Below are 27,295 nucleotides of genomic sequence, written 5' to 3'. Positions count from 1 at the left end.
CAAGACTCACCAAATGTGTTGATGTTCAACTTGTCAATGAAATCCCACAACCTCTCAATGACGTCCTGCACCTGCTTCATGCATTTACCCTGCGATGAATGAATGAAGAAAAAAAAAAAAACCAAGATTCACTGTGAGCTACTGCTCACTTACGTATCCCCCCACTCTCACTTATATCAGAATGCAAGCAATCGAAGGAATAGGACACTTATTATGAATGTTGACTTCAACAAATAATTAACCCTGAAATGAGTCAGTAAAGAGCAGTGTTCTCCCCAGGAAGATAGCATTCTGGTAAACTTATTTTGAAATAGCATTTTGCTTCTTGAAATAGCGTCAAAATCCACCCTGTACAGTACGTTTCATAAATACATTCAGTCGGTAAACAGGAAATCGATGTGCGACAGACCTGAAAACGGTATACATGGTATAGAACCCCAAGCTGAAGCTCAATACCAAATATCAAGCAGTTGTGATTTGTAGTTGCTGAGAAAAGTGTTCCGAAAATTTTGTAAATCCACGCTGTAGGTTTCGTAAATACATTCAGTCGGTAAACAGGAAGTTGATGTGCGACAGACCTGAAAACGGTATACATGGTATAGAACCCCAAGCTGAAGCTCAGTACCAAATATCAAGCAGTTGTGATTTGTAGTTGCTGAGAAAAGTGTTCCGAAAATTTTGTAAATCCACGCTGTAGGTTTCGTAAATACATTCAGTTGGTAAACAGGAAGTAGATGTGCGGCAGACCTGAAAACGGTATACATGGTATAGAACCCCAAGCTGAAGCTCAGTACCAAATATCAAGCAGTTGTGATTTGTAGTTGCTGAGAAAAGTATTCCGAAAATTTTGTAAATCCACGCTGTAGGTTTCGTAAATACATTCAATCAGTAAACAGGAAGTAGATGTGCGACAGACCTGAAAACAGTATACATGGTATAGAACCCCAAGCTGAAGCTCAGTACCAAATATCAAGCAGTTGTGATTTGTAGTTGCTGAGAAAAGTGTTACGGAAATTTTGCAAATCCATGCTGTAGGTTTCGTAAATACATTCAGTCGGTAAACAGGAAATCGATGTGCGACAGACCTGAAAACGGTATACATGGTATAGAACCCCAAGCTGAAGCTCAATACCAAATATCAAGCAGTTGTGATTTGTAGTTGCTGAGAAAAGTGTTCCGAAAATTTTGTAAATCCACGCTGTAGGTTTCGTAAATACATTCAATCAGTAAACAGGAAGTCGATGTGCGACAGACCTGAAAACGGTACACACGGTATAGAACCCCAAGCTGAAGCTCAGTACCAAATATCAAGCAGTTGTGATTTGTAGTTGCTGAGAAAAGTGTTCCGGAAATTTTGTAAATCCACGCTGTAGGTTTCGTAAATACATTCAATCGGTAAACAGGAAGTAGATGTGCGACAGACCTGAAAACGGTACACACGGTATAGAACCCCAAGCTGAAGCTCAGTACCAAATATCAAGCAGTTGTGATTTGTAGTTGCTGAGAAAAGTGTTACGGAAATTTTGTAAATCCACGCTGTAGGTTTCGTAAATACATTCAATCGGTAAACAGGAAGTAGATGTGCGACAGACCTGAAAACGGTACACACGGTATAGAACCCCAAGCTGAAGCTCAGTACCAAATATCAAGCAGTTGTGATTTGTAGTTGCTGAGAAAAGTGTTCCGAAAATTTTGTAAATCCACGCTATGCGTTTTGTAAATACATTCGGTTGGTAAACAGGAAATCGATGTGCAACAGACCTCAAAACGGTATACATGGTATAGAACCCCAAGCTGAAGCTCAGTACCAAATATCAAGCAGTTGTGATTTGTAGTTGCTGAGAAAAGTGTTCCGAAAATTTTGTAAATCCATGCTGTATGTTTCGTAAATACGTTCAATCAGTAAACAGGAAGTAGATGTGCGACAGACCTGAAAACAGTATACATGGTATAGAACCTGAAGCTGGAGCTCAGTACCAAATATCAAGCAGTTGTGATTTGTAGTTGCTGAGAAAAGTGTTACGGAAATTTTGCAAATCCATGCTGTAGGTTTCGTAAATACATTCAGTCGGTAAACAGGAAATCGATGTGCGACAGACCTGAAAATGGTATACATGGTATAGAACCCCAAGCTGAAGCTCAGTACCAAATATCAAGCAGTTGTGATTTGTAGTTGCTGAGAAAAGTGTTACGGAAATTTTGCAAATCCATGCTGTAGGTTTCGTAAATACATTCAATCGGTAAACAGGAAATCGATGTGCGACAGACCTGAAAATGGTATACATGGTATAGAACCCCAAGCTGAAGCTCAGTACCAAATATCAAGCAGTTGTGATTTGTAGTTGCTGAGAAAAGTGTTACGGAAATTTTGCAAATCCATGCTGTAGGTTTCGTAAATACATTCAGTCGGTAAACAGGAAATCGATGTGCGACAGACCTGAAAATGGTATACATGGTATAGAACCCCAAGCTGAAGCTCAGTACCAAATATCAAGCAGTTGTGATTTGTAGTTGCTGAGAAAAGTGTTACGGAAATTTTGCAAATCCATGCTGTAGGTTTCGTAAATACATTCAATCGGTAAACAGGAAATCGATGTGCGACAGACCTGAAAATGGTATACATGGTATAGAACCCCAAGCTGAAGCTCAGTACCAAATATCAAGCAGTTGTGATTTGTAGTTGCTGAGAAAAGTGTTCCGGACATTTTGTAAATCCACGCTATGCGTTTTGTAAATACATTCAGTCGGTAAACAGGAAGTCGATGTGCGACAGACCTGAAAACGGTATACATGGTATAGAACCCCAAGCTGAAGCTCAGTACCAAATATCAAGCAGTTGTGATTTGTAGTTGCTGAGAAAAGTGTTCCGAAAATTTTGTAAATCCACGCTATATGTTTCGTAAATACATTCAATCAGTAAACAGGAAGTCGATGTGCGACAGACCTGAAAACGGTATACACGGTATAGAACCCCAAGCTGAAGCTCAGTACCAAGTGGCTATGATTTGTGGTTGCTGAGAAAAAGGGTGTTTCGGACGGACAGGCAGATGGACAGAGGTAAACCAGTATACCTCACCTCCTTCGGAGCAGGGGTATAAAAACCAACAAACACTTACACGGTATGTTGTAGTTTTATTTTCTGATCTGCACAAGTTAGTTTCATTTCTTAAACACTAGACCAGTACAAAAGACTGTTTGTGCCAGAGCAGAGTCACTCACCTTTCCATCACAGAAGCCCACAGTGCAGGGTTTGCCCTTTCTCAGGTACAGGAAGTTTCCTCTATGATCCTGGTATGGAGAGCATGCACCACTCTCACTGCGGCAGCTAACCATACACGAGTGATGCGTTTCTGAAAAGGAGACAATTAAACCTAATTAAGCCTTAGGGAGGTCATTTTTAGAGCACAGTTAATGGGACGCTCCTAAACAAATCATGTCACAAAAGGAGACAAGCCAGGAAAGTTCAAACATACTGTACATTAACGATTTCTATTTTCCTTTAAAAACCATGAACTCCTCTTTGGAAAATACATAACTTTAAATCTAGACGGCCTTTCAGATTTTTCAACTTTAGGTCATGAAAAGAATTTTCCCAGACATCCAGTTATTTTTGTTTAGTGGACCGAAAGCTACTGAATTTGAATCACAGACTTCCAATTGTATTCGTTTTTTTTTTTTAAAGGAAAACTGAAGGCGAATTTCTCTTATCAAAATTCTACTTCTCATTTTATTAAATATCGGAATGCATTTTTGATCGCTATTTTGTCACTGCTGTAGCAAGTTATGAGTGTTTGAAATATGCTCTGTAATACATCAGTCCATATGTCAAAGCGATGGCCGTAAACGAGATTCATTGAGACCTGTGCGAGACATCGTAGGACGGAAGTAAAACGTACAGCGGAAATCAAAGCGACCGACATCTCCCAACGTTGTCAAAAGACGCCCGCGCCCTCTTTCGAATGCTGATGGAATCAAGCCGGAAGTTTGTTGTTTTGATAGCAATCAGGAAAGTGTGAAAAAGAGTAGACAGTAATCGTCATTGAAACTCGTTTTTGTGCAATACTTCGTTTGGAAAACAGTTTTCAAAATGGCAGCGCTGACACCTGGCTGACACTTGACGTTTCGAAGTCTTGCCCAAGTCTCGTGAAGATCGCGCGGATAAGCGACGCCTGCCGTGGACCAAACGAACTAAATTCAACACGGCTAAAAACCGAACAGGCCGATAAGTATAATATTTAATTGCAATTAGTTGCCAATACGAGTCACGATATAAGGTTACTAAAACCGAAAACGTAATTGAATAACACGTTAATTAAGAAATAAAGCAAGTTTAAAAATGACTTCAGTTCTCGTTTAACAGAACAATTAATGAATTTCTCTCCACGTGGCCCTAAATTCTTCACTATTTTTTCCTGCTTCACCGTGACCCAATTCAAGATACTACGTCATGCATGACGAGGTGGGCTTTCCCTGTTTGCACAAGGCATTGTGGGATACAAATTTGAAACAGGAGAGAAAAATGGAGGATGTGAGTGTGCAAATGAAACGTGAAAGACCGACTACAGTAATGGAAAGTGAGAAGAAAAGACGTTATGTTATATACGAAGGAAAGGAAAACGCAGGACCAAACTAATAAATATCGGCGGTCAGCGAGCACCTCGGTGTGATCAGCTGTTCATTTAGCGACAGAATGATGGAACTGTCAGTGCACGGTCAAAGGTAAACCTGCACATGTGCACACACACGGACTGCCTCTGTCTGCTTGACTGCACGAAGCGAGCGATTTCATGCACATTATTTGCTTTAATCCCCTCAAATTAAATGAAATAACTTCCCAGCCACAGAATGGCCTGATATTTTGTGAGCTATTACAGAAATAAAACATACATCACAATGACCAAATTTCAGACGGAACTAAATTTCACCGATTTTATGAAATCAAAAGACCGTCTAGCTTTAAGACAATACACATACAAGGGGATCCAAAAGTATGAGACTTCATTAAAAATCTATGATTTCTTCATTTGAAGCTGGAAATAAACAGAGTTTTAGAATTTTGAATCATGTAAAACAAAAATAGGAAATGTTTTAATGAAAATAGGAAATGTTCTAATCCCTGGTGGATTTGATCGAACATGGATCATCAGGTTTTAAATAAATTTGTGGAGTCTGTGCCAGCTCGAGTGCATGCTGATATTAATGCAAACGTTAACAATATAACAAAGACTATGAAATTCTGAAATGGAAGCATTTTCACGAGTGGCGTCAGATCTTTGGCCCTCACTACACGTTTCCATTTAGGTGGGGTTTACATTAGACCGTATCAGTGGATCATCAGATTAACGTTTTTAAAACGATTCGCGTGCACACAGCAACGTCAATACATGATTCGCGTGCACACAGCAACGTCAATACACGGATACGCTCGGCTCCGCAGGCATCCTGCGCTCCAAATCACTCCGCCCTGAACAGCGAGTGCCCTCTGGAGGGTGCGCACTCCGGCCCTGCGCAGCTCACAGAGCGCGCGAGTGAAGCGCACGAGCAGTGATTCGGGACAAATAGCAGGAAGTGAAAGTCCACGCCGTTTTTCAGCAGTCGCGTCACATGACCAATGTGGCATGACCAACGCCAGCGAATCAGGAAGGTGGATGTCACAGTGACGTCGTCCAATGACGACGTCAGCTAGAGCTCAGCACAGCGTATCCTCGTTTCTCAATGTTTACACAGCACCGGATCAGATACGTAATGGATTGAATACGTGGGTCCTGACGGATTCAAGTTGTTCCGCCTGTGGAGTCGTTTCCCGGCGTTTTAATGTGAACGGACAGTGCATCCGCGACGAAAACGAGACGGATACAGTCTAATGTAAACACCACCTTAGTGAGCTCAGTGCTAATTTATTCATAAATGAAAAATGCAGAAAGCAAACCATTGCAGGCGCACGAAAGCAGGTTGAGGACAGCCTCGCAGAATGGTATACACTCTCCCTTCAGACACTGTCCGCTGTCCACACAAGTGGTGTTATCAGGCAGGTTCTCTGGAGGAGGACATTCACTACTGTTACCTATTGAGACAGAAGAAAGGAATTATTTAAAAAAAAAATCTTTACAAGCTCTTTGGCTCTGTAGGAAATGCATTAGTCGTGCTGTAATCATATTCTAATCAGCGTCATGACTTTTCTGTGACTTAAGCTAACATTCTTCACTATTATGGTACTCGTGTACCATTCAACCACGAGTTGGCCTAGTGGTTAGCGTGTCCGCCTCTCGATCGCGAGTTCTATTCGCGGTCGGGTCATACCAAAGACCATCATAAAAATGGTACCCACTGCCATCTGGCAAGGCACGCTGCAATACAGATGTGAGTGGAGAGTCAAACTCTCGCGGTTCCCAGAGGACTAGGCCCCACTGTAACCCTAGCTATGTAATAGGCGAGAGGCCGAGGGCTACGGAAACCGAGATCGGCACCGCCCTATGCGCCACATGGCGTGGGAAGGACTTTGATTTGATTTTACCATTCACATGTTGTCTTCTTGCATACACTGATAAGAACGAGATCGTCATTGATGGCGTAGCTCGCTCCGGCCCCGTCTAGTCCAGAAAGAACGATCTGAAGTCTAGGCTGAAAACATATCTGTTTAGTCAAGCCTTTTGTTAATGGTATTTATGAGGTAGATCTGGAGGGTCCTCAGACAGAGTGTTTTGGTAAACTGGGATGTATGGATGCTGTCAGTCCCCACTCGCTTGCTCACTCGAGTTTGTTGACGGTGTAGTGGCTGCTGCTTTATGTCCTGGGGCTCCCTCATGCCTGGGTTACCTTCTGGCTCTCTCCTTTTTTTTTTTTTTTAAAGTTTTTTTGGGCTTTTTTCACCTTTATTATTGGATAGGACAGTGTAGAGACAGGAAATGAGCGGGAGATAGAGACGGGGAGGGATCGGGAAATGACCTCGGGCCGGAATCGAACCCGGGTCCCCGGATTTATGGTATGGCGCCTTATCCACCTGAGCCATCGAGATGCTGGCCTCTTCTGCTCCTCGGACCTGCCTGATCCATCCTGGTGCCCTGTGTCTGGTTGGAGTCTCATTGTGATGTGTCGCTCCTGTGGAGGACGGCCCCATATGGACAGTTGGGGGTCGCGCCTGAAGGAAAAGCTTTTGTGGCTGGGGACTGCAGTTGACTTGCTGACTTTAGGACTGCGGTTGTCGTGAACGGTTTTGCTCTCGGGTTTCCGTCGGTGAGGGGTTTATAGCATCAACGAAGCTGACTTTGTTAGGACTGTTATAGTCATGTTGTCTGTTGTTGCCCAAATGAGGATGGGTTCCCTTTTGAGTCTGGTTCCTCTCGAGGTTTCTTCCTCATGTCGTCTGAGGGAGTTTTTCCTCGCCACCGTCGCCACAGGCTTGCTCATTGGGGATACATTAGGGATAAAATTAGCTCATGTTTTAAGTCGTTCAAATTCTGTAAAGCTGCTTTACGATAATGTTTATTGTTAAAAGCGCTATACAAATAAACTTGACTTGACATGGGCCAATAAATGTTGCAAGCTATATACACTATATAGAAGCTATATATACACCCTAGGAATACCGACCTATTTGCCAGAAAGAATCCAAAACAGCGAGGAATTGACCGAGAAGAAGCGATTTTTGTTGAACTGCTGATTAAGGCTTAATTAGTCCATAACTTCATCAATAATTGTAATTAAGCAAATCTGGGTAGAAGTTAAATATATGCACCCTAGGTCCCCGTACCTTCATGCCAGAAAGAATCAAAAGTGGTGAAGAATTGAGGGAGAAGAAGCGATTTGTGTGTAAACTGCTCATTAGGGATTGATTGATTGATTAATTACTCCATATCTTCATTATTAATTGCAATTACCGGTATGTAAATTTGGTTAAAAGCTATATGCGCCCCAGGCGGACCTACCTACCCACCAAAAAGAATAAAAATCGGTGAAGAATTGAGAGAAAAGAAGTGATTTATGTGAGATGTGGACGGACAACACATGATGGCATAAACTCATCACCTATCGGCTGGAAGAACTAATAACTGGAAGGGCACTCGGTAGTGCACATACCTCCGCCAAGCCACATATTTGGATTTACATCAAAAGTCTAATCATTTGTTCCTTGGGCCATGGCCCACCCTTCCTCAGAATTTTATCAAATTCCGTTCACTACTTTCTGAGTTATGTTGGGAACAAGCAAACAAACGGAGGTGAACACACAACCTCCTCTAACAAAGTTGGTGGAGGAAATAAGCATTATTTATATTAGCATCTTTCATACATTTAAAATGCAGCTTATAGAGTTTAATAGTGTGGAGTAAAAAGAACAGAAATAATAAAAGAAAATGTAGTCAGAAATAACATCATAGAACAGGCGAAAAAATAATGGTGACATAAAACTACTGACGGAAGAAAATAATAATATAAAATCTATAAATAAAATAGGCGGCACGGTGGTGTAGTGGTTAGCGCTGTCGCCTCACAGCAAGAAGGTCCTGGGTTCGAGCCCCGTGGCCGGCGAGGGCCTTTCTGTGTGGAGTTTGCATGTTCTCCCCGTGTCCGCGTGGGTTTCCTCCGGGTGCTCCGGTTTCCCCCACAGTCCAAAGACATGCAGGTTAGGTTAACTGGTGACTCTAAATTGACCGTAGGTGTGAATGTGAGTGTGAATGGTTGTCTGTGTCTATGTGTCAGCCCTGTGATGACCTGGCGACTTGTCCAGGGTGTACCCCGCCTTTCGCCCATAGTCAGCTGGGATAGGCTCCAGCTTGCCTGCGACCCTGTAGAAGGATAAAGCGGCTAGAGATAATGAGAATGAGATAAATAAAATAAAGATAAAATAAGTATGCAATGTTTTTTTTAAATATATTTTGTGTATTTTTGTGCATTGTTATTAAAATGTAATAAAAGGGCTCCTGAGAGTCGCAGCAGATAAACATTCACTCTAACGTCCGAGTTCGAATCCTGACAATACTGCAGACATCTGCGCCTGAGAGCCAAGAAAGGGATGGCATGCTCTCTCTCCCTGTCACGCATAGCAACATGGGCATCTGTGAGCTTATTTATTTGGAAGAGGGCAGATGGCACTTTACTTTGAGTACATTAAGCAGTCCTGTGAGTAGCAGTTTGAAAAAACATGCAGTTAATGGATTTGTGTGTCTTGAAGGAAGCACATGTTAGCCTTCACTCTCCCCAACTGGTCGCTGCTTTGTAGGATTGAAGGCGGCTGGCTTGTACGAGGGAATTAGCAGGTGACCAAATTTCTGGGTTTCAGTGATGTGACTTTCCTTAGCGGTTTTACCGGAAGTGAAATGGCTGGCGGTCTAAACGGCTGCCGTAGTGCAAACAACTAGCGATAACTTATCAGAGTATGCTCGTAATCTAGAATCCACTGCTGGCTTTAGATATATTCAGAAGATTGCTATGTGCAATGGAATCGACCCCTACAGTCTGGGAAAGAAGGATTTGTCATACGATCTTGAAAACTACCCTTCAGTCGAGTTCCCCGACATCTCGAACTATCTGGTGTTGCAGACGTCCTTCTACACCGCAAAACAGATGAAAGCGTGGAAGAGTACGGAGGCTTATAACTTTTTTGTATGTGACTGGGTAAAGGACCTCGGTATCAAGTCGCTGCCGAATGAATCCTGGATTGTTTTTGCCCGTGTAAGTATGTTTTTTTTTTTTTAAGCTTTTTGTTCACGTCTTTACAATGAAGTGCAAACAAACAACAGTTGGCTTGGTTCTCACTTGTGTTGGCTCTTATCTCTCAGGTAAATCATTCCCAAAGATCATCAGAAACCCCTTTAAAGACCTGGATCTTAGTTAAACGAGACGGAGAAGTGATCACGGTGCATTGTAACTGTACGGCTGGGAAGAGTTTTGTCGCGACCTTCATACATACGGACTTTGTGAGGAGTAAACAAAGAAACAGCTGGGGACTTAAGCGCTTCGTGACTATAAAAAGTACCGTAAAATAACGACACATAGCAAGAAAAGCACTTGGAAAACACTAAGGACAGAGCTGAGAGGGATACAAACCTTTCACCAAGTGATCACTGCAAACTCGAGCGTGCTTCGACTCGACTCCCTTCGATTGCACCGAGAGGTTCAAAAGCCACCTTTCTCGACGTCTTTTTGTGAAATCCCGTGTTCGTTCACCCTTTTTTAGTAGTTCACGGGGAACCCTGAAGAAACTTTTATCAGTTTCACGGTTTGATTGATTCGAACAACCTAAAACAACGCAAGCGTAAGGCATTTTTCATGCGAGCAATGCACCTTCTCCGTACAAACGCTTTGTCAACTGAGCTTTGGTAGACCACCAGCTAAAGTTTTGAATAACTAATGAGGCAGACATGACGTCACGTGAAACCCAGCAATTAAGGATAAAACTGGCGAAAATTATAATCCAGATATGCTCAGATTATATAATGTAATCTGAAAAAAAATTGTAATTAGTTCATTATATAGTGAATATTTTGTTTCATACACATAGATGGCATCAATATTTACCCAGATTTATATTTAACCAGGCAAATTCTAATGTACAATGGCAGCCTGGCAAAAGTCAAAGCCTCTTGAGGAAGTGGGGTGTAACAAGCTTTTTACATACTTGGGTGCTGCTCTTGTGATTTAGACTTGAGGTTGGATTTTGGCTCACCGGTGCAGTAGGACATGCCCTTACAGGTGGCATTGATGGCCTCCTGGCACAGCTTCCCCGCCTTCTCATACACACAGTTCTTGCAGCAGGCGCTGTTTCTATCACTGCCAACGAAACAAGAACAAAGACTTTATGTGCTTGAACAGGTACAATTCTCAAACAACAGAAGATACCTTTCCTAACGTGTGCCAGCATGTGAATGTACAACCCCGATTCCAAAAAAGTTGGGACAAAGTACAAATTGTAAATAAAAACGGAATGCAATAATTTACAAATCTCAAAAACTGATATTGTATTCACAATAGAACATAGACAACATATCAAATGTCGAAAGTGAGACATTTTGAAATTTCATGCCAAATATTGGCTCATTTGAAATTTCATGACAGCAACACATCTCAAAAAAAGTTGGGACAGGGGGAATAAGAGGCTGGAAAAGTTAAAGGGACAAAAAAGGAACAGCTGGAGGACCAAATTGCAACTCATTAGGTCAATTGGCAATAGGTCATTAACATGACTGGGTATAAAAAGAGCATCTTGGAGTGGCAGCGGCTCTCAGAAGTAAAGATGGGAAGAGGATCACCAATCCCCCTAATTCTGCGCCGACAAATAGTGGAGCAATATCAGAAAGGAGTTCGACAGTGTAAAATTGCAAAGAGTTTGAACATATCATCTACAGTGCATAATATCATCAAAAGATTCAGAGAATCTGGAAGAATCTCTGTGTGTAAGGGTCAAGGCCGGAAAACCATACTGGGTGCCCGTGATCTTCGGGCCCTTAGATGGCACTGCATCACATACAGGCATGCTTCTGTATTGGAAATCACAAAATGGGCTCAGGAATATTTCCAGAGAACATTATCTGTGAACACAATTCACCGTGCCGTCCGCCGTTGCCAGCTAAAACTCTATAGTTCAAAGAAGAAGCCGTATCTAAACATGATCCAGAAGCGCAGACGTCTTCTCTGGGCCAAGGCTCATTTAAAATGGACTGTGGCAAAGTGGAAAACTGTTCTGTGGTCAGACGAATCAAAATTTGAAGTTCTTTATGGAAATCAGGGACGCCGTGTCATTCGGACTAAAGAGGAGAAGGACGACCCAAGTTATCAGCGCTCAGTTCAGAAGCCTGCATCTCTGATGGTATGGGGTTGCATTAGTGCGTGTGGCATGGGCAGCTTACACACCTGGAAAGACACCATCAATGCTGAAAGGTATATCCAGGTTCTAGAGCAACATATGCTCCCATCCAGACGACGTCTCTTTCAGGGAAGACCTTGCATTTTCCAACATGACAATGCCAAACCACATACTGCATCAATTACAGCATCACGGCTGCGTAGAAGAAGGGTCCGGGTACTGAACTGGCCAGCCTGCAGTCCAGATCTTTCACCCATAGAAAACATTTAGCGCATCATAAAACAGAAGATACGACAAAAAAGACCTAAGACAGTTGAGCAACTAGAATCCTACATTAGACAAGAATGAGTTAACATTCCTATCCCTAAACTTGAGCAACTTGTCTCCTCAGTCCCCAGACGTTTACAGACTGTTGTAAAGAGAAAAGGGGATGTCTCACAGTGGGAAACATGGCCTTGTCCCAACTTTTTTGAGATGTGTTGTCATGAAATTTAAAAATCACCTAATTTTTCTCTTTAAATGATACATTTTCTCAGTTTAAACATTTGATATGTCATCTCTGTTCTATTCTGAATAAAATATGGAATTTCGAAACTTCCACATCATTGCATTCCGTTTTTATTTACAATTTGTACTTTGTCCCAACTTTTTTGGAATCGGGGTTGTACATTACATTACAATCACGTGCACAGATTCCACAGCCACATGAGGGCGCTCTACCTGCACTGTTTTTTAGGCCGTAGCTTGCAGTCGGAGGTACAGCAGGGGTCACTGTGGAGGTGGACCAGGCCAGGGTCACACTCCTCTCCCTCCTCCACACGCGAATTCCCACACACTTTACTGTTTCTCTCCTTAAAACATGACGGGCCCTTGTGCCTCAGGCTTTTCACGATGGACATCTTACTGCAGTTGGAAAAGAGCTGTGAACAAACACAGTGACGTCGCACAAGTCAAACAGATAAAATCGTTTCTTTGAACTTCATTGAGGAAAAACTCTCATTCGTAATGGTCATAATAGTAAAGTTGGAGTCAGCACAATACCCAGAAACAGGAAAAGCCATTAAAGGAACAATCCAGCGTTTTTTTTTTTTCTTTTTTCACCCTAACATGATTACCCCAAGCTTTGATTAGATTTGCTCACATGCACTTTGAGTAAATCAGATCATAAATGGTCAGGTAGCTGCTCAGACCGAACCACTCTGTGTCTAAGGGTGCATTCAGACCAGGATAGTTCGATAGTTCACTTGCTTTGGTCCGAACCAAATGGTTTTTTTATTTTTTCATTTTGGTGCGGTTCGCTTTCACACTGTACATTTTAGTAAGCGGACCAAAATCTGTCAACAAAGCCACGCGCCCTGAGGTCGTTCAGCTATTGGTCAGAGACGACACGCGCACAAAGCGTTAAGCTCAAAAGTAGTCATGGAGGCTTTCCGTGCTGTTATTCTTTTTAATGTCATCAAAGCTATACATTTTTTCCAGTTTTTACTGTTTTCACAATTGTGCGATCACTATGCTGTTGTACAAGTAATTTATCAACGACGACGACAAAGGGCAAGGCGGCTACGGAGGATAGCGCTGATGAGCGCACATCATGTTGTGACAGTTCTGGCTCTTCACGCAATAGATGAATTTCTTTTTTGCGTCGCTAGTACCGCCACTTTTTGAAAGAATATCCCTGATTTTAATGTAGGTCTGACGGAGTTTCTTCACTTTTAGCCGACATTGTTCTGGGGAGCGCGTGAACCCCTTCTCCTTCATTTTCTCACTGAATACAGCAAACACGTCGGCATTTTTGTGTGTTCTCTCCAAAAGCTCAGATATGTGGACATCTGCCCATATATCCACAAGGGTACGCGTTTCTTCCTCGGCCCACGTTTGCCCCCTACTCATTTTTTGTACTCTGTAGTCTAGCCTACCACTGGTCTGAATGACTGAACGACTGTTGTAAGGTTCCCTTGACAACCGAAACAGTGTTTGCACTTTGCGGTGGAGTGTCAAGACTCTGTTTCCCATAATGCTCGACAAACGACGGAAGCTCCCGAGGTACAAAAAAGCAAAACTGTCGGATTAGGTCCGGTCTGCTTTCACACCTCCAAAAGATCCGCACCAGAGTTCCTTTGGTCCGGACCGAGTCCGACCTTGCAGCTCGGTCTCGGTCCGCTTGTTTGGTCCGGACCAGAGTTCGGTGGTTTGTATTCAGACCAACCCAAAAGGTCCGGACCAAGGGAAATTTGGTTCGTTTGGTCCGGACCAAACAACGTAGGTGTGAATACGCCATAACACGCATCTCAACTGACCACTTGCAATTGCATTTCATGACTACAGAAGGTCACCAAAAACTAGTCCAAGTTCAAAACTCAAAGGAATATGAACAGCCACCAACAGGATTTCCTGATTAAACCAGGAGTCACTTATGCCGCTTTTCCACTATCAACGCGGCTGAGTCGGGCTGAGCCGTGCCGTGCTGAGTTGGGCTGAGTCGAGCTGAGCGGGGCTGTTGGCGTTGCATTTCGACTACAACCGCGCTGAACCGTGCTGGCTGGAAGTGGGTGGACACATTGAGTGGAGTTAGCGAAAGTGGGTGGACGTCACGTGGTGTCGTTAGGCGGCGCAAACAGTGACATCAGTGATCTTTTAAGTGGTAGTCTCACAACCCGGAGAGTAAACAATAAACATGGAGGACATGGAGTCGTTAGTGTTGCTGGTCTTGGTGCTGTGGCTTGTTGTCACCGACAACGCCAACAGATACTGGCAAGAGCGTATAGATGAGGCGAGGCGCATAAGGCTTCATAATTCTCGTAATTCTCCTTCTTCCGGGTTTACGGTGTTTACAGATCCCAGCGTGCTCGCGGGGCGTGTGTGGGCGTGTGAGGACACTCCTCCTCACCAATCAGTGCACAGGGGAGTGTCTGCTCACGCCCCCAGCCTCACTCGGCTCGCTTTGGCTCGCTTCAGCCCTACTCCAAAACCGTGCGAGTTTTGGGGGCTAAGCAGGGCTGAAGCGAGCTGAGTCATGCTGTTCTTAGATAGTCGAAACGCAAGCCGTGTCGGGCTGAAGTGAGCTGAAGCGAGCTGAAGTGAGCTGAAAAAGGGTAGTGGAAAAGGGCCATTAGGCTGGTCAGTGAAATCTGTACTACTACAGAATTTTGTGAGGCATTAGCTCATATATTTCACCGTCTAATTCAATGTGTTTTTTTATTTTATTAATTAGTTACTTCATGTCTTAAAAGAGAAATGAAGTCATTTTTAAACTTGCTTTATTTCTTAATTAACGTTATTCAGTTACGTTTTCGGGTTTGGTGACCTTATATCGTGACTCATATTTAATGTGACCAGACGTCTCGGTTTGACCGGGACAGTCCCGATTTTGAGTTGTGTGTCCCCAGTCCCGACAAAGGTCCGTCGGGACGCTGAAATGTCCCGGTTTACACCAAACACTAACAAACTGTGCCGGTTACAGCAATCATACATAGCTGACTAGATGTCAATAAAGCTTCTAGCAATTCAGCATCAATGTGCGTTTGTGCGCAGTCAACCTTACAGTGCATCTATTTGTACAAATGTTGCTAGCCTGGCAAGCCAGACTAAATGTGAATATTTAGTCTGGCCTCGATCCGTAGACATTTCCGAAGCGGGTAGGAGGAACAAACCGCTGTCTTTCAAACTGTCTCTGTGCGTATAGGCCAACGCTCTGACCAATCAGCGCAACAGTGACTGTGACGTAGTCAGAGCGACAGAAAGCAGTGGGGGAGGCCTTGAAATAAAAAATGTTTCAAAATGCGTATTAATTAATAAACAGGTTCTAGATATTAAGAAGTTTGGAGATAATGACCACAAGTTTGGAGTCTGTACTAGTCTGGTTAACACCAGACCGTATCACAAGTGAAATATGGTCTGGAATCCGCCTATTGAATTTCTCGTAGGGGAGGTGTGGTTTACGATTGTCAACGGCCGTTTATTGGACGTTGCGAATGTATCATTTGGCGTATACGTAGTCCATGGCCAATCATGGCAGTTGTACCCAGTGACGTAGTTAGAGCAACGAAGAAGACAAAGAGGCGAAGAAGAGAAGGAAAGAGAAAGAGAAGGCAAAACAAAAATAGGAAAACAATGGCATCGAACGATTACTGCCGTTTGTGCAAGACAAATATGAGAGAAGCTGGGTTGGTTAGTTTGGTTCGTATCGCTCGCCACCATGTTAAATGTGATCCATAAACAGTCCCAAATAAACTACAAGCTTCCGTTTGTCGAGTAGTAGTACGCGTCACCGTCTTTCCACCCCTCCCCACTCTCTGATTGGCTCCCTAACTCAGGCGAGCCTTTAGACCATAGTTTCCATGCTGTCTTTTCAGATCGGAACGATTGTGCAAAGCAGCATGGGATTTCCCAGGCTAAGTCTGTACCACATACACATTTCTTTCCAAGTGTTTTTCAAGGGTTTGCTTAAACTGTTTTTGAGAGTTTTTATTTAGTGGTGTTTGGTGAAATAATTTCCCTTAAATTTAAAATAACGGGAAAATAAGAAACAATCAAAAAGTAATGTTTCAAAGCTGTTTATTAATTCTTCGTACTGCACAAACGAGCCCCATCCTTTTGGCTACGAGCGGAGCTAGCTGGCAGATCAGACTTTTGCCGTAGCCGGTCGGCAAAACAGCGAAAACGTCCTTCTTGAAAAGGAATGAGCGGAGAGCCTCTTCCTGCTCATGTTTCAACGAAAACTCCAAGTCTAATTCTTCTAAAACTGATTCCAAAGCGGAGTCAAACGCGCGCTGTTCACTAGCCGTAGCCATCTTTCCTGTTGTGCTTTCTCCAGCGTCGCGCAGCTTTGTCGTCACTCCTGCAAAAGCCCGCCCAAAGAATCCAAACAAAAACCTTGCGTTGTGATTGGCGCGCACGATTTGATGCCCGGGGTGTTTTTGTTTATATGGTGCGAGGCTAGACCCATTCGCTAGGCAAAAAATATTTTTGGCTGCTAGGCGGTTGGGTCTAGTTTACTAGGCTACAATGTTGCAATATAGAGGCCGTGTTACAACGATTTTTTTTTTCCGCTAGCGGCTGTCAACTACTGCGCGACAATGCCGAACGGATGAGCGCTGGGCGGAGATGTTCGCGCACTTCAAGAGTAGGGAGATTCCTTACAGCAATGTCGGCCAGCTTTGCCAGTTTGCCATGTGCCTACCTGGCACCAATGCTCCAGTTGAGCGAATATTTTTCACTCATGAGCAACGCCTGGACTGACGAGAGGAATCGCGTGACCGTGCCTACTCTCAAAGCCTTGCTCATTACCCAGGCCAATTTCGACGATACTTGCTCGCAGTTTCACAGCAGGCTCTCGGGCAATTAAGCGCTACTGGAGCAAATTCACTCATCATGTAAATATATGCAATAAAATGGCATCTTCTTTAGGGTGGGTGGCTGTGTTTCTGAAACATTTTCTGTTGTCTTTCATCGGTTTCATCTGTCTTTAATCTGTATCACAGATTGTCTTGACTTGTTTGATGCTGCTGTCAACTCAGGGTTCACGTTTTCAAAATAGTTAATAGCCTCCACTGGTTAAGATTAAACGGAGGCATTTTGGGTAAAGGTTCGGAGGTGACAACGATTAGGCTCATGCGCTCGTTCCTGTTACAATGCATAGCCTATTGTTTAAAAAAAAAAAAAAGTTCATCGCATAAAATATTGATGTTAATATAGAAGCAATGCATTTTCTTGGCGTTTTCACAAAGGTGAAATAAATCAGTTGAAATTTAAGCTATTGGCCTATTCCCGATCACCACATCTGTTGTCTGATTTTCTTACTTTAACTGAATTGTGATAGAAGTACATATAGATAACAAGAAAATACTTGATTATTCTCTGAAATGTTGATAAAAGTGAGCTTCTACAAAATGATAAAAGCACCTGTCTGAGCCATGGTTTGAGCCGGCGCATGTTTACATCAAAACGCGTGTGCGTGCACGATCACGGTCACGCGCAAAGTGTCGCGGTTTTAGACTCGGGGAAATCTGGTCACCCTACTCATATTGGCGACTAATTGCAATTAAATATTATACTTATCAGCCTGTTCGGTTTTTAGCCGTGTTGAATTTAGTTCGTTTGGTCCACGGTAGGCGTCGCTTATCCGCGCGATCTTCACGAGACTTGGGCGAGACTTCGAAACGTGAAGTGTCAGCCAGGTGTCAGTGCCGTCATTTTGAAAACTGTTTTCCAAACGAAGTATTGCGCAAAAACGAGTTTAAATGACGATTACTGCCTACTTTTTTTTTTTTTCAAACTTTCCTGATTGCTATCAAAACAAACAAAACTTCCGGCTTGACCACGTCAGCATTCGAAAGAGGGCGCGCACGTCTTTTGGCGACGTTGGCAGCTTTGATTTCCGCTGTACGTTTTACTTCTGTCCTACGATGCCTCGCACAGGTCTCAGCGAATCTCGTTTACGGCCATTGCTTTGACATATGGACCGATATATTCCATAGCATATTTCAAACACTCATAACTTGCCATAGCAGTGAAAAATAGCAACAAAAATGCATTCCTATATTTAATAAAATGAGATAAATAGAATTTAGATAACAAAAAATTTGCCTTCAGTTCTCCTTCAAGTTATAAGCTCTAGCCCATCTGCTCAAAACACCGCATCTAGGGGAGTTCTTCATGGTGCCGTTTGTACAGAAATGCACCAATTACTGCCTACTTTTTTCAAACTTTCCCGATTGCCATCAAAACAAACAAAACTTCTGGCTTGATTACATCAGCATTCGAAAGAGGGCGCGCACGTCTTTTGACAATGTTGGCAGATGTCGGTCGCTTTGATTTCCGCTGTACGTTTTACTTCCGTCCTAAGCATCTTGAATTGGTTCATGGTGAAGCAGGAAAAAATAGCAGAGAATTTAGGGCCACGTGGCCCTAAATTTATTATTTATTCTGTTAAAATAATAATAAAATTGGAAGTCTGTGATTCGAATTCAGTAGCTTTCGGTCCACTAAACAAAAATAATTGGGTGTCAGGGAAAATTCTTTTTATGACCTTCACTTGAAAATTCTGAAAGGCCGTCTGCGTTTAAGTAATTCATTCACATACTACTAAGATCATCACAATTTTTTAAAACTCAATATAAAAAGGGTGTCTGAGGTTTGAACAACAGCTCTAAAAACGTTACAGTGACTTCATAGTAAATTAAAGACGTATTACCCTGTTATTCGAATGGTCTCCACTCACAGCAATGGGGTACATGACGTATTTGCCCCCATGGTCCTCACTGGGGGCGCAAGATGGCACATCATCTCGGTCATGAACAGCCCCGAAGTTGTGTCCGAGCTCATGGGTCGTCACCAAGTCAGCTTCCTGTTGATGTCAAAAAAGAGACAGAATTACAGTGCCTTGCAAAAGTATTCATCCCCCTTGGTGTTTGTCCTGTTTTGTCGCATTACAAGCTGGAATTAAGATGGATTTTTGGAGGGTAAGCACCATTTGATTTACACAACATGCCTACCACTTTAAAGGTGAAAATTGTTGTTTTATTGTGAAGCAAACAATAATTAAGATGAAAGAACATAAATCTGGAGTGTGCATAGGTATTCAACCCCCTAAAGTCAATACTTTGTAGAGCCACCTTTTGCTGCAATTCCAGCTGCAAGTCTCTTGGGGTATGTCTCTATTAGCTTAGCACATCTAGCCACTGGGATTTTTGCCCATTCCTCAACGCAAAACTGCTCCAACTCCAAGTTAGATGGGTTGCTTTGGTGTACATCAATCTTCAAGTTATGCCACAGATTCTCAATTGGATTGAGGTCTGGGCTTCGACTAGGCCATTCCAAGACATTTAAAATGTTTCCCTTTAAACCACTCCAGTGTAGCTTTAGCAGTATGTTTAGGGTCATTGTCCTGCTGGAACGTGAACTTTCATCTCAGTCTCAAACCTCTGGCTGACCCAAACAGGTTTTCCTCCAGAACTGCCCTGTATTTAGTGCCATCCATCTTTCCTTCAGTCCTGACCAGCTTTCCTGTCCCTGCAGATGAAAAATATCCCCACAGCATGATGCTGCCACCACCATGCTTCACTGTAGGAATGGTGTTCTCAGGGTGTTGGGTTTGTGCCACACATGGCGTTTCCCATGATGACCAAAAAGATCAATTTTAGTCTCATTTAACCAGAGAATCTTCTTCCATGTTTCAATCTTCAACTGAGATGAAGGGGAGTCTGCCACATGCTGTTGGGCAAACTCCAAACGTATTTTCTTATTGTTTTCTTTTTTCTGGCCACTCTTCCATAAAGCCCCGCTCTGTGGAGTGTACGGCTTAAAGTGGTCCTATGGACAGATACTCCCATCTCCCCTGTGGATCTTTGCAGCTCCTTCAGTGTTATTTTTGGTGTCTTTGTTGCATCTCTGATTAATGCCCTCCTTGCCCGGTCTGTGAGTTTTGGTGGGCAGCCTTCTCTTGTCAGGTTTGTAGTGGTGCCATATTCTTTCCATTTTGCTATAATGGATTTAATGGTGCTCCCTGGGATATTCAAAGTTTGGGATATTTTTTATAACCCAACCCTGATCTATACTTCTCCACAACTTTGTCTCTGACCTGTTTGGAGGCTCCTTGGTTTTCATGTTGCTTGCTTAGTAGTGTATCAGAGTCAGGGTCCTTTCAGAACAGGCTGATTTATACAGACATCATGTGACACTTTGATTGCACACAGGTGGATCTTAATCAACTAATGATGTGACTTATGAAGTGAATTGGTTGGAGCAGCTCTTATTTAGGGGTTTCATATGAAAGGTGGTGAATACCTGTGCACACTCCAGATTTCTGTTTTTTCATCTTAATTATTGTTTGTGTCACAATAAAACAACAATGTGCACCTTTAAAGTTGTAGGCATGTTGTGTCAATCAAATGGTGCTAACCCTCCAAAAATCCATTTTAATTCCAGCTTGTAATGCGACAAAACAGGACAAACACCAAGGGGGATGAATACTTTTGCAAGACACTGTACTGGAACTTGATGAGCAAAGAGACCTGATGTTTTTATCTTACCTTAGTGAGGATAGTCTTCCCATAGTTCTTAGTGCTGGTTAAGCCTGTGTTCAGGTATATGGTGCGTTTATCAGATCCTGTCTGAGGGGACTCTTAAAAACAAAAACACAAATTGCACCAAAGTTAAGATGTTATGCCAGTACACCAGTTCTACATTTTAACATTTCAGGATTTGTGCAGCTTTGTTAAAGGGAAAATAATTATTTCTAGCACTTTATATCGAATCACATTAAGCTGAATCCGTGTCACATGGCTCTGCTGGATCACTCATTCTTGATTTCCTGTGAGCATGCATTTGAGTGACCCTGTGTAACATTTGCCCTTACTTACAGTGGTGCTTGAAAGTTTGTGAACCCTTTAGAATTTTCTATATTTCTGCATAAATATGACCTAAAACGTCATCAGATTTTCACACAAGTCCTAAAAGTAGATAAAGAGAACCCAGTTAAACAAATGAGACAAAAATATTATACTTGGTCATTTATTTATTGAAGAAATGATCCAATATTACATATCTGTGAGTGGCAAAAGTATGTGAACCTTTGCTTTCAGTATCTGGTGTGACCCCCTTGTGCAGCAATAACTGCAACTAAACATTTCCGGTAACTGTTGATCAGTCCTGCACACCGGCTTGGAGGAATTTTAGCCCATTCCTCCGTACAGAACAGCTTCAACTCTGGGATGTTGGTGGGTTTCCTCACATGAACTGCTCGCTTCAGTTCCTTACACAACATTTCCATTGGATTAAGGTCAGGACTTTGACTTGGCCGTTCCGAAACATTAACTTTATTCTTCTTTAACCATTCTTTGGTAGAACGACTTGTGTGCTTAGGGTAGTTGTCTTGCTGCATTACCCACCTTCTCTTGAGATTCAGTTCATGGACAGATGTCCTGACGTTTTCCTTTAGAATTCGCTGGTATAATTCAGAATTCATCGTTCCATCAACGATGGCAAGCCGTCCTGGCCCAGATGCAGCAAAACAGGCCCAAACCATGATACTACCACCACCATGTTTCACAGATGGGATAAGGTTCTTATGCTGGAATGCAGTGTTTTCCTTTCTCTAAACATAACGCTTCTCATTTAAACCAAAAAGTTCTATTTTGTCTCATCCATCCACAAAACACTTTTCCAATAGCCTTCTGGCTTGTCCATGTGATCTTTAGCAAACTGCAGATGAGCAGCAATGTTCTTTTAGAGAGCATTGGCTTTCTCCTTGCAACCCTACCATGCACACCATTGTTGTTCAGTGTTCTCCTGGTGGTGGACTCATGAACATTAACATTAGTCAATGTGAGAGAGGCTTTCAGTTGCTTAGAAGTCACCCTGTGGTCCTTTGTGACCTCGCCGACTATTACACACCTTGCTCTTGGAGTGATCTTTGTTGGTCGACCACTCCTGGGGAGGGTAACAATGGTGTTGAATTTCCTCCATTTGTACACAATCTGTCTGACTGTGGATTGGTGGAGTCCAAACTCTTTAGAGATGGTTTTGTAACCTTTTCCAGCCTGATGAGCATCAACAACGCTTTTTCTGAGGTCCTCAGAAATCTCCTTTGTTCGTGCCATGATACACTTCCACAAACATGTGTTGTGAAGATCAGACTTTGATAGATCCCTGTTCTTTAAATAAAACAGGGTGCCCACTCACACCTGATTGTCATCCCATTGATTGAAAACACCTGACTCTAATTTCACCTTCAAATTAACTGCTAATCCTAGAGGTTCACATACTTTTGCCACTCACAGATATGTAATATTGGATCATTTTCCTCAATAAATAAATGACCAAGTATAATATTTTTGTCTCATTTATTTAACTGGGTTCTCTTTGTCTACTTTTAGGACTTGTGTGAAAATCTGATGATGTTTTAGGTCATATTTATGCAGAAATATAGAAAATTCTAAAGGGTTCACAAACTTTCAAGCACCACTGTGTGTGTGTGTGTGTGTGTGTGTGTACACACACACACACACACAGGTAGTCGTCGACTTATGACTGCGTTTGGTTACGACTGACCGGTCGTAAACCGATCTGGTCGTAAGTCGGCCTATGTTAAATGAACGTAAGTATATTGTGATGTGTAATGATTGTAATCATCTTAAAGTCTTATTTTATCAACATTTTATTTCATTACCTTGGCTCATTATTTGGTTTAAGTCAAACACTGCATACTACACTGCGTACAGTACAATTCGTTTAATATGTGCAAAACAAAAAATACGAAATACGGGTATGAAAAATAGAAAACATTTTAGTTTGAAACATACCAAAATACAAATGTAAAACATAGCAAAATACAAAATTTAGTGACCGCTGGCATCACTGGTGCTTGGCTGTGGGTCAGCTACGTCGTCATCAGCTGTTGCAGCGCTCGGGCTGGCGGGAGGATTTGCTCGTTTCATAAACCAGGAGCTGGGGCGGAAACTGTATGACGGAGTGTGCGAGGGAGTGCGAGAGAGAGACTGCGCATGTGCCTGGAGCTGGGGCGGAAACTGTTGTACGCAGCGAGAGGCGCTGCCTGGAGCTGGGGCGGAAACTGTATGACGGAGTGCACGAGGGAGTGTGAGAGAGATTGCGCATGTGCCTGGAGCTGGGGCGGAAACTGTCGTATGCTCAGCTAGCTCAGCTGGGAAACACTTGCCAGTCATAACCAGACGGTCGTAAAGTCGATTGGTCATAAGTCGCGTAGGTCGTAAGTCAACAACTACCTGTGTACATTTTTTTATACACACACACATTAAAAAGAAAAAAAATATATACCTAAGATAAATACTAAATTAGAGGAAACACTTATTGCACCTACCAGGTAGTCGTAATTGCAAAAGATAAAAACAGGAAAAAAAACCAGAAACCCCCCCATGCAACAACTATTGACAGACATACAGATGTGAGTCTACTGTGAGCAGTGCTGGTTGTACAGTCTAACAGCTGCAGGAAGGAATGATCTGCGGTAACACTCCTTCACACATGCTTTGTGATCAACTTCCTCCTTTCGGTGATGTATCCAGTTCCTAGATGGCACATTTTCTTGTAAATTATATTCAATTTGTAGTGTAATTAGCAACTAATGTCTAGTGTAATTTGGTCTTTGAAGATCACAAGCCATCTCCATGCATCTAAAGCCCTTCAGCTTCCCCCGGCCGCATTGTTCTGGGCCTTTGGCCCGTCATTCGGACAGGCTAAAATTTGGACAGACAGACAATATTTCAGACTTGTCTGTCCTGTGATCGTCTGCTTAAAATTCCTTATCTCCCTCACTGAAATACATCCTGGTTTGAAAACCAGCGTCTTAGGTGGGGTTTACATTAGACCGTATCAGCGGATCATCAGATTAACGTTTTTAAAAACGATTAGCGTGCACACAGCAACGTCAATACACGGATACGCTAATCACATGACTAATTCGGCACGCAAGTTGAAATGTGTCAGTGCGGCTCATCGCTTCCTCCTCAACGGCTGCGCTCCAAATCACTCCGCCCTGAACAGCGAGTGCCCTCTGGAGGGTGCGCACTCCGGCCCTGCGCAGCTCACAGAGCGCGCGAGTGAAGCGCACGAGCAGTGATTCGGGACTGAGCCGCTGTGCGCAAGTCACTCACCACTTGCAAGTGGAAGGATGGCAAGCCTAAAGACAGTCATAACTACACAATGGGCAGTATTTGCATCAGTATTTGCAGTATTTTCATACTTTTATACTCTTTAATGAAAGGTGATACAAGGCGGAAGTCCGCGCCGTTTTTCAGCAGTCGCGTCACATGACCAACGCCAGCGAATCAGGAAGGTGGATGTCACAGTGACGTTGTCCAATGACGACGCCAGCTAGAGCTCAGCTCAGCGTATCCGCGTATTCTCAATGTTTACACAGCACCGGACCAGACACGATCTGGATTGAATACGTGGACCCTGGCGGATTCCCGTTTCCAGGCGTTTTAATGTAAACGGACAGTGCATCCGCGAAGAAAACGAGACAGATACGGTCTAATGTAAACTTGGCCTTAATTTTCTAAACTTTACCACATTTTCCAGTTTCAGTATGCTTTCTGTGCATTTTCTTGCCAGTTTAGCTGAACTGTCGTGCAATAATAGGACATTAGCAAGCAATTTCGGCTCACGTTAAGCTTCACGTACGAGATCAATTTAAGGCCAACTTCTAACATTCCAGTCATCTCGACGGTCTTGACACTGCAGACTCAATAGACATAAAATATGATGGAACTTTAAAATGCGTTTTTTTTAAATTAAATCTTCTCAAATCTGGAAAAATTAAACATTCTCCAGTCACATTAAAAAATAAAAGCCCAATTGAAACTAAACTCAACCTACCATGCGATTTACATCACTACTTAATTTAACTTCACTTCTCTCTCAGTGTTTGCATAAAGACGTTTACTCACCTTTGGAACAAACTCCTCCAGGAGCCTCTTCTTTGGCAGGAGCGACATAGGCAAGGCCAAGCGTGCCCTCATCAAAGTCCTGATAGGTAAACAAGTGAGCCAAACACACTTTGGAGGCATTCTCTGCAATGTCGATGCTGAATTGCTGCAGGAAAGAGAAGGTTCGTACATTTAAAAGTGCATGATTGAACCAATTGTGTCCTGACAAGGATGTTTCAGGTCTTTGCTCTGTAGCTTTTACCATTCAAGTGTTGTTTAATAACGTTGTCCCGAGAACTTCAGGAATATATAATAAAGTGGTGGTTATGCACATAAATACATACTCGTTCATACACTACCGTTCAAAAGTTTGGGGTCACTCTGAAATGTCCTTATTTTTGAAAGAAAAGCACTGTTCTTTTCAACGAAGATCACTTTAAACTAATCAGAAATCCACTCTATACATTGCTAATGTGGTAAATGACTATTCTAGCTGCAAATGTCTGGTTTTTGGTGCAATATCTCCATAGGTGTATAGAGGCCCATTTCCAGCAACTCTCACTCCAGTGTTCTAATGGTACAATGTGTTTGCTCATTGCCTCAGAAGGCTAATGGATGATTAGAAAACCCTTGTACAATCATGTTAGCACAGCTGAAAACAGTTGAGCTCTTTAGAGAAGCTATAAAACTGACCTTCCTTTGAGCAGATTGAGTTTCTGGAGCATCACATTTGTGGGGTCGATTAAATGCTCAAAAATGGCCAGAAAAATGTCTTGACTATATTTTCTATTCATTTTACAACTTATGGTGGTAAATAAAAGTGTGACTTTTCATGGAAAACACAAAATTGTCTGGGTGACCCCAAACTTTTGAACGGTAGCGTATTTATAAGTCAAAAGAAGACATTGTGTGGGAAAATTAGATGTGGATATGTATGGTAGTACACAATATTGTACTTTTGTATTGGATTTAAATTGCCCAGTATTGCTGGGTTTCAGTTATGTGACTTTTCTTAGCGGTTTTACCGGAAGTGAAATAGCTGGTGGTCTAAACAGCGGCTGTAGTGCAAACAACTAGCGATAAGTTATCAGAGAATGCTCGTAATCTAGAATCCACTGCTGGCTTTAGATATATTCAGAAGATTGCTATGTGCAATGGAATCGACCCCTACAGTCTGGGAAAGAAGGATTTGTCATACGATCTCGAAAACTACCCTTCAGTCGAGTTCCCCGACATCTCGAGCTATCTGGTGTTGCAGACGTCCTTCTACACCGCAAAACAGATGAAAGCGTGGAAGAGTACGGAGGCTTACAACTTTTTTGTATGTGGCTGGGTAAAGGACCTCGGTATCAAGTCACTGCCGAATGAATCCTGGATTGTTTTTGCCCGTGTAAGTATGGTTTTGTTTTTTTAAGCTTTTCGTTCGTGTCTTTACAACGAAGCGCTGCAAGTTGAAGTGCAAACAAAGAACAGTCGGATTGATTCTCACTTGTGTTGGCTCTTATCTCTCAGGTAAATCATTCCCAAAGATCATCAGGAACCCCTTTAAAGACCTGGAGCTTAGTTAAACAAGACGGAAAAGTGATCACGGCGCATTGTAACTGTACAGCTGGGTAAGAATTTTGTTGTGACCTTCATGCATATGGACTTTGTGAGGAGTAAACAAAGAAACAGCTGGGGACTTTAGCGCTTCGTGACTAAAAAAAGTACCGTAAAATAATGACACATAGCAAGAAAAGCACTTGGAAAGCACTAAGGACAGAGCTGAGAGGGATACAAACCTTTCACCAAGTGATCACTGCAAACTCGAGCATGCTTCGACTCGGCTCCCTTCGATTGCACTGAGGTTCGAAAGCCACCTTTCTCGACGTCTTTTTGTGAAATCCATTTGTTTATTCACCCTTTTTTCTTAGTTCACGGCGAACCCTGAAGAAACTTATCAGTTTCATGGTTTGATTGATTCGAACAACCTAAAACAACGCAAGCGTAAGGCATTTTTCATGCGAGCAATGCACCTTCTCCGTACAAACGCTTTGTCAACTGAGCTTTGGTAGACCACCAGCTAAAGTTTTGAATAACTAATGAGGTGGAT

General features: G+C 42.7%; 1 protein-coding gene across 1 annotated transcript in view; it reads right to left on the bottom strand.

The window, feature by feature from the left end:
- Positions 1-27,295, bottom strand: part of adam17b (ADAM metallopeptidase domain 17b) — an 86,508-nt gene that overhangs the window by 8,206 nt on the left and 51,007 nt on the right. The window contains exons 9-16 of the mRNA XM_060917842.1: positions 25,225-25,369; positions 20,830-20,921; positions 18,993-19,145; positions 12,521-12,720; positions 10,664-10,767; positions 5,930-6,064; positions 3,220-3,350; positions 11-89 (exon numbers count right to left, since the gene is read on the bottom strand). Of these exons, the coding sequence (XP_060773825.1) occupies positions 11-89; positions 3,220-3,350; positions 5,930-6,064; positions 10,664-10,767; positions 12,521-12,720; positions 18,993-19,145; positions 20,830-20,921; positions 25,225-25,369 (1,039 nt within the window). The remainder of the gene's footprint in view (positions 1-10; positions 90-3,219; positions 3,351-5,929; positions 6,065-10,663; positions 10,768-12,520; positions 12,721-18,992; positions 19,146-20,829; positions 20,922-25,224; positions 25,370-27,295) is intronic.

Source organism: Neoarius graeffei, chromosome 3 (assembly GCF_027579695.1).
Source record: "Neoarius graeffei isolate fNeoGra1 chromosome 3, fNeoGra1.pri, whole genome shotgun sequence".
Lineage (NCBI taxonomy): Eukaryota > Metazoa > Chordata > Actinopteri > Siluriformes > Ariidae > Neoarius > Neoarius graeffei.
The sequence above is the reverse complement of the archived record's forward strand: the minus strand, read 5'-3'. Positions and strand labels throughout refer to the sequence as shown.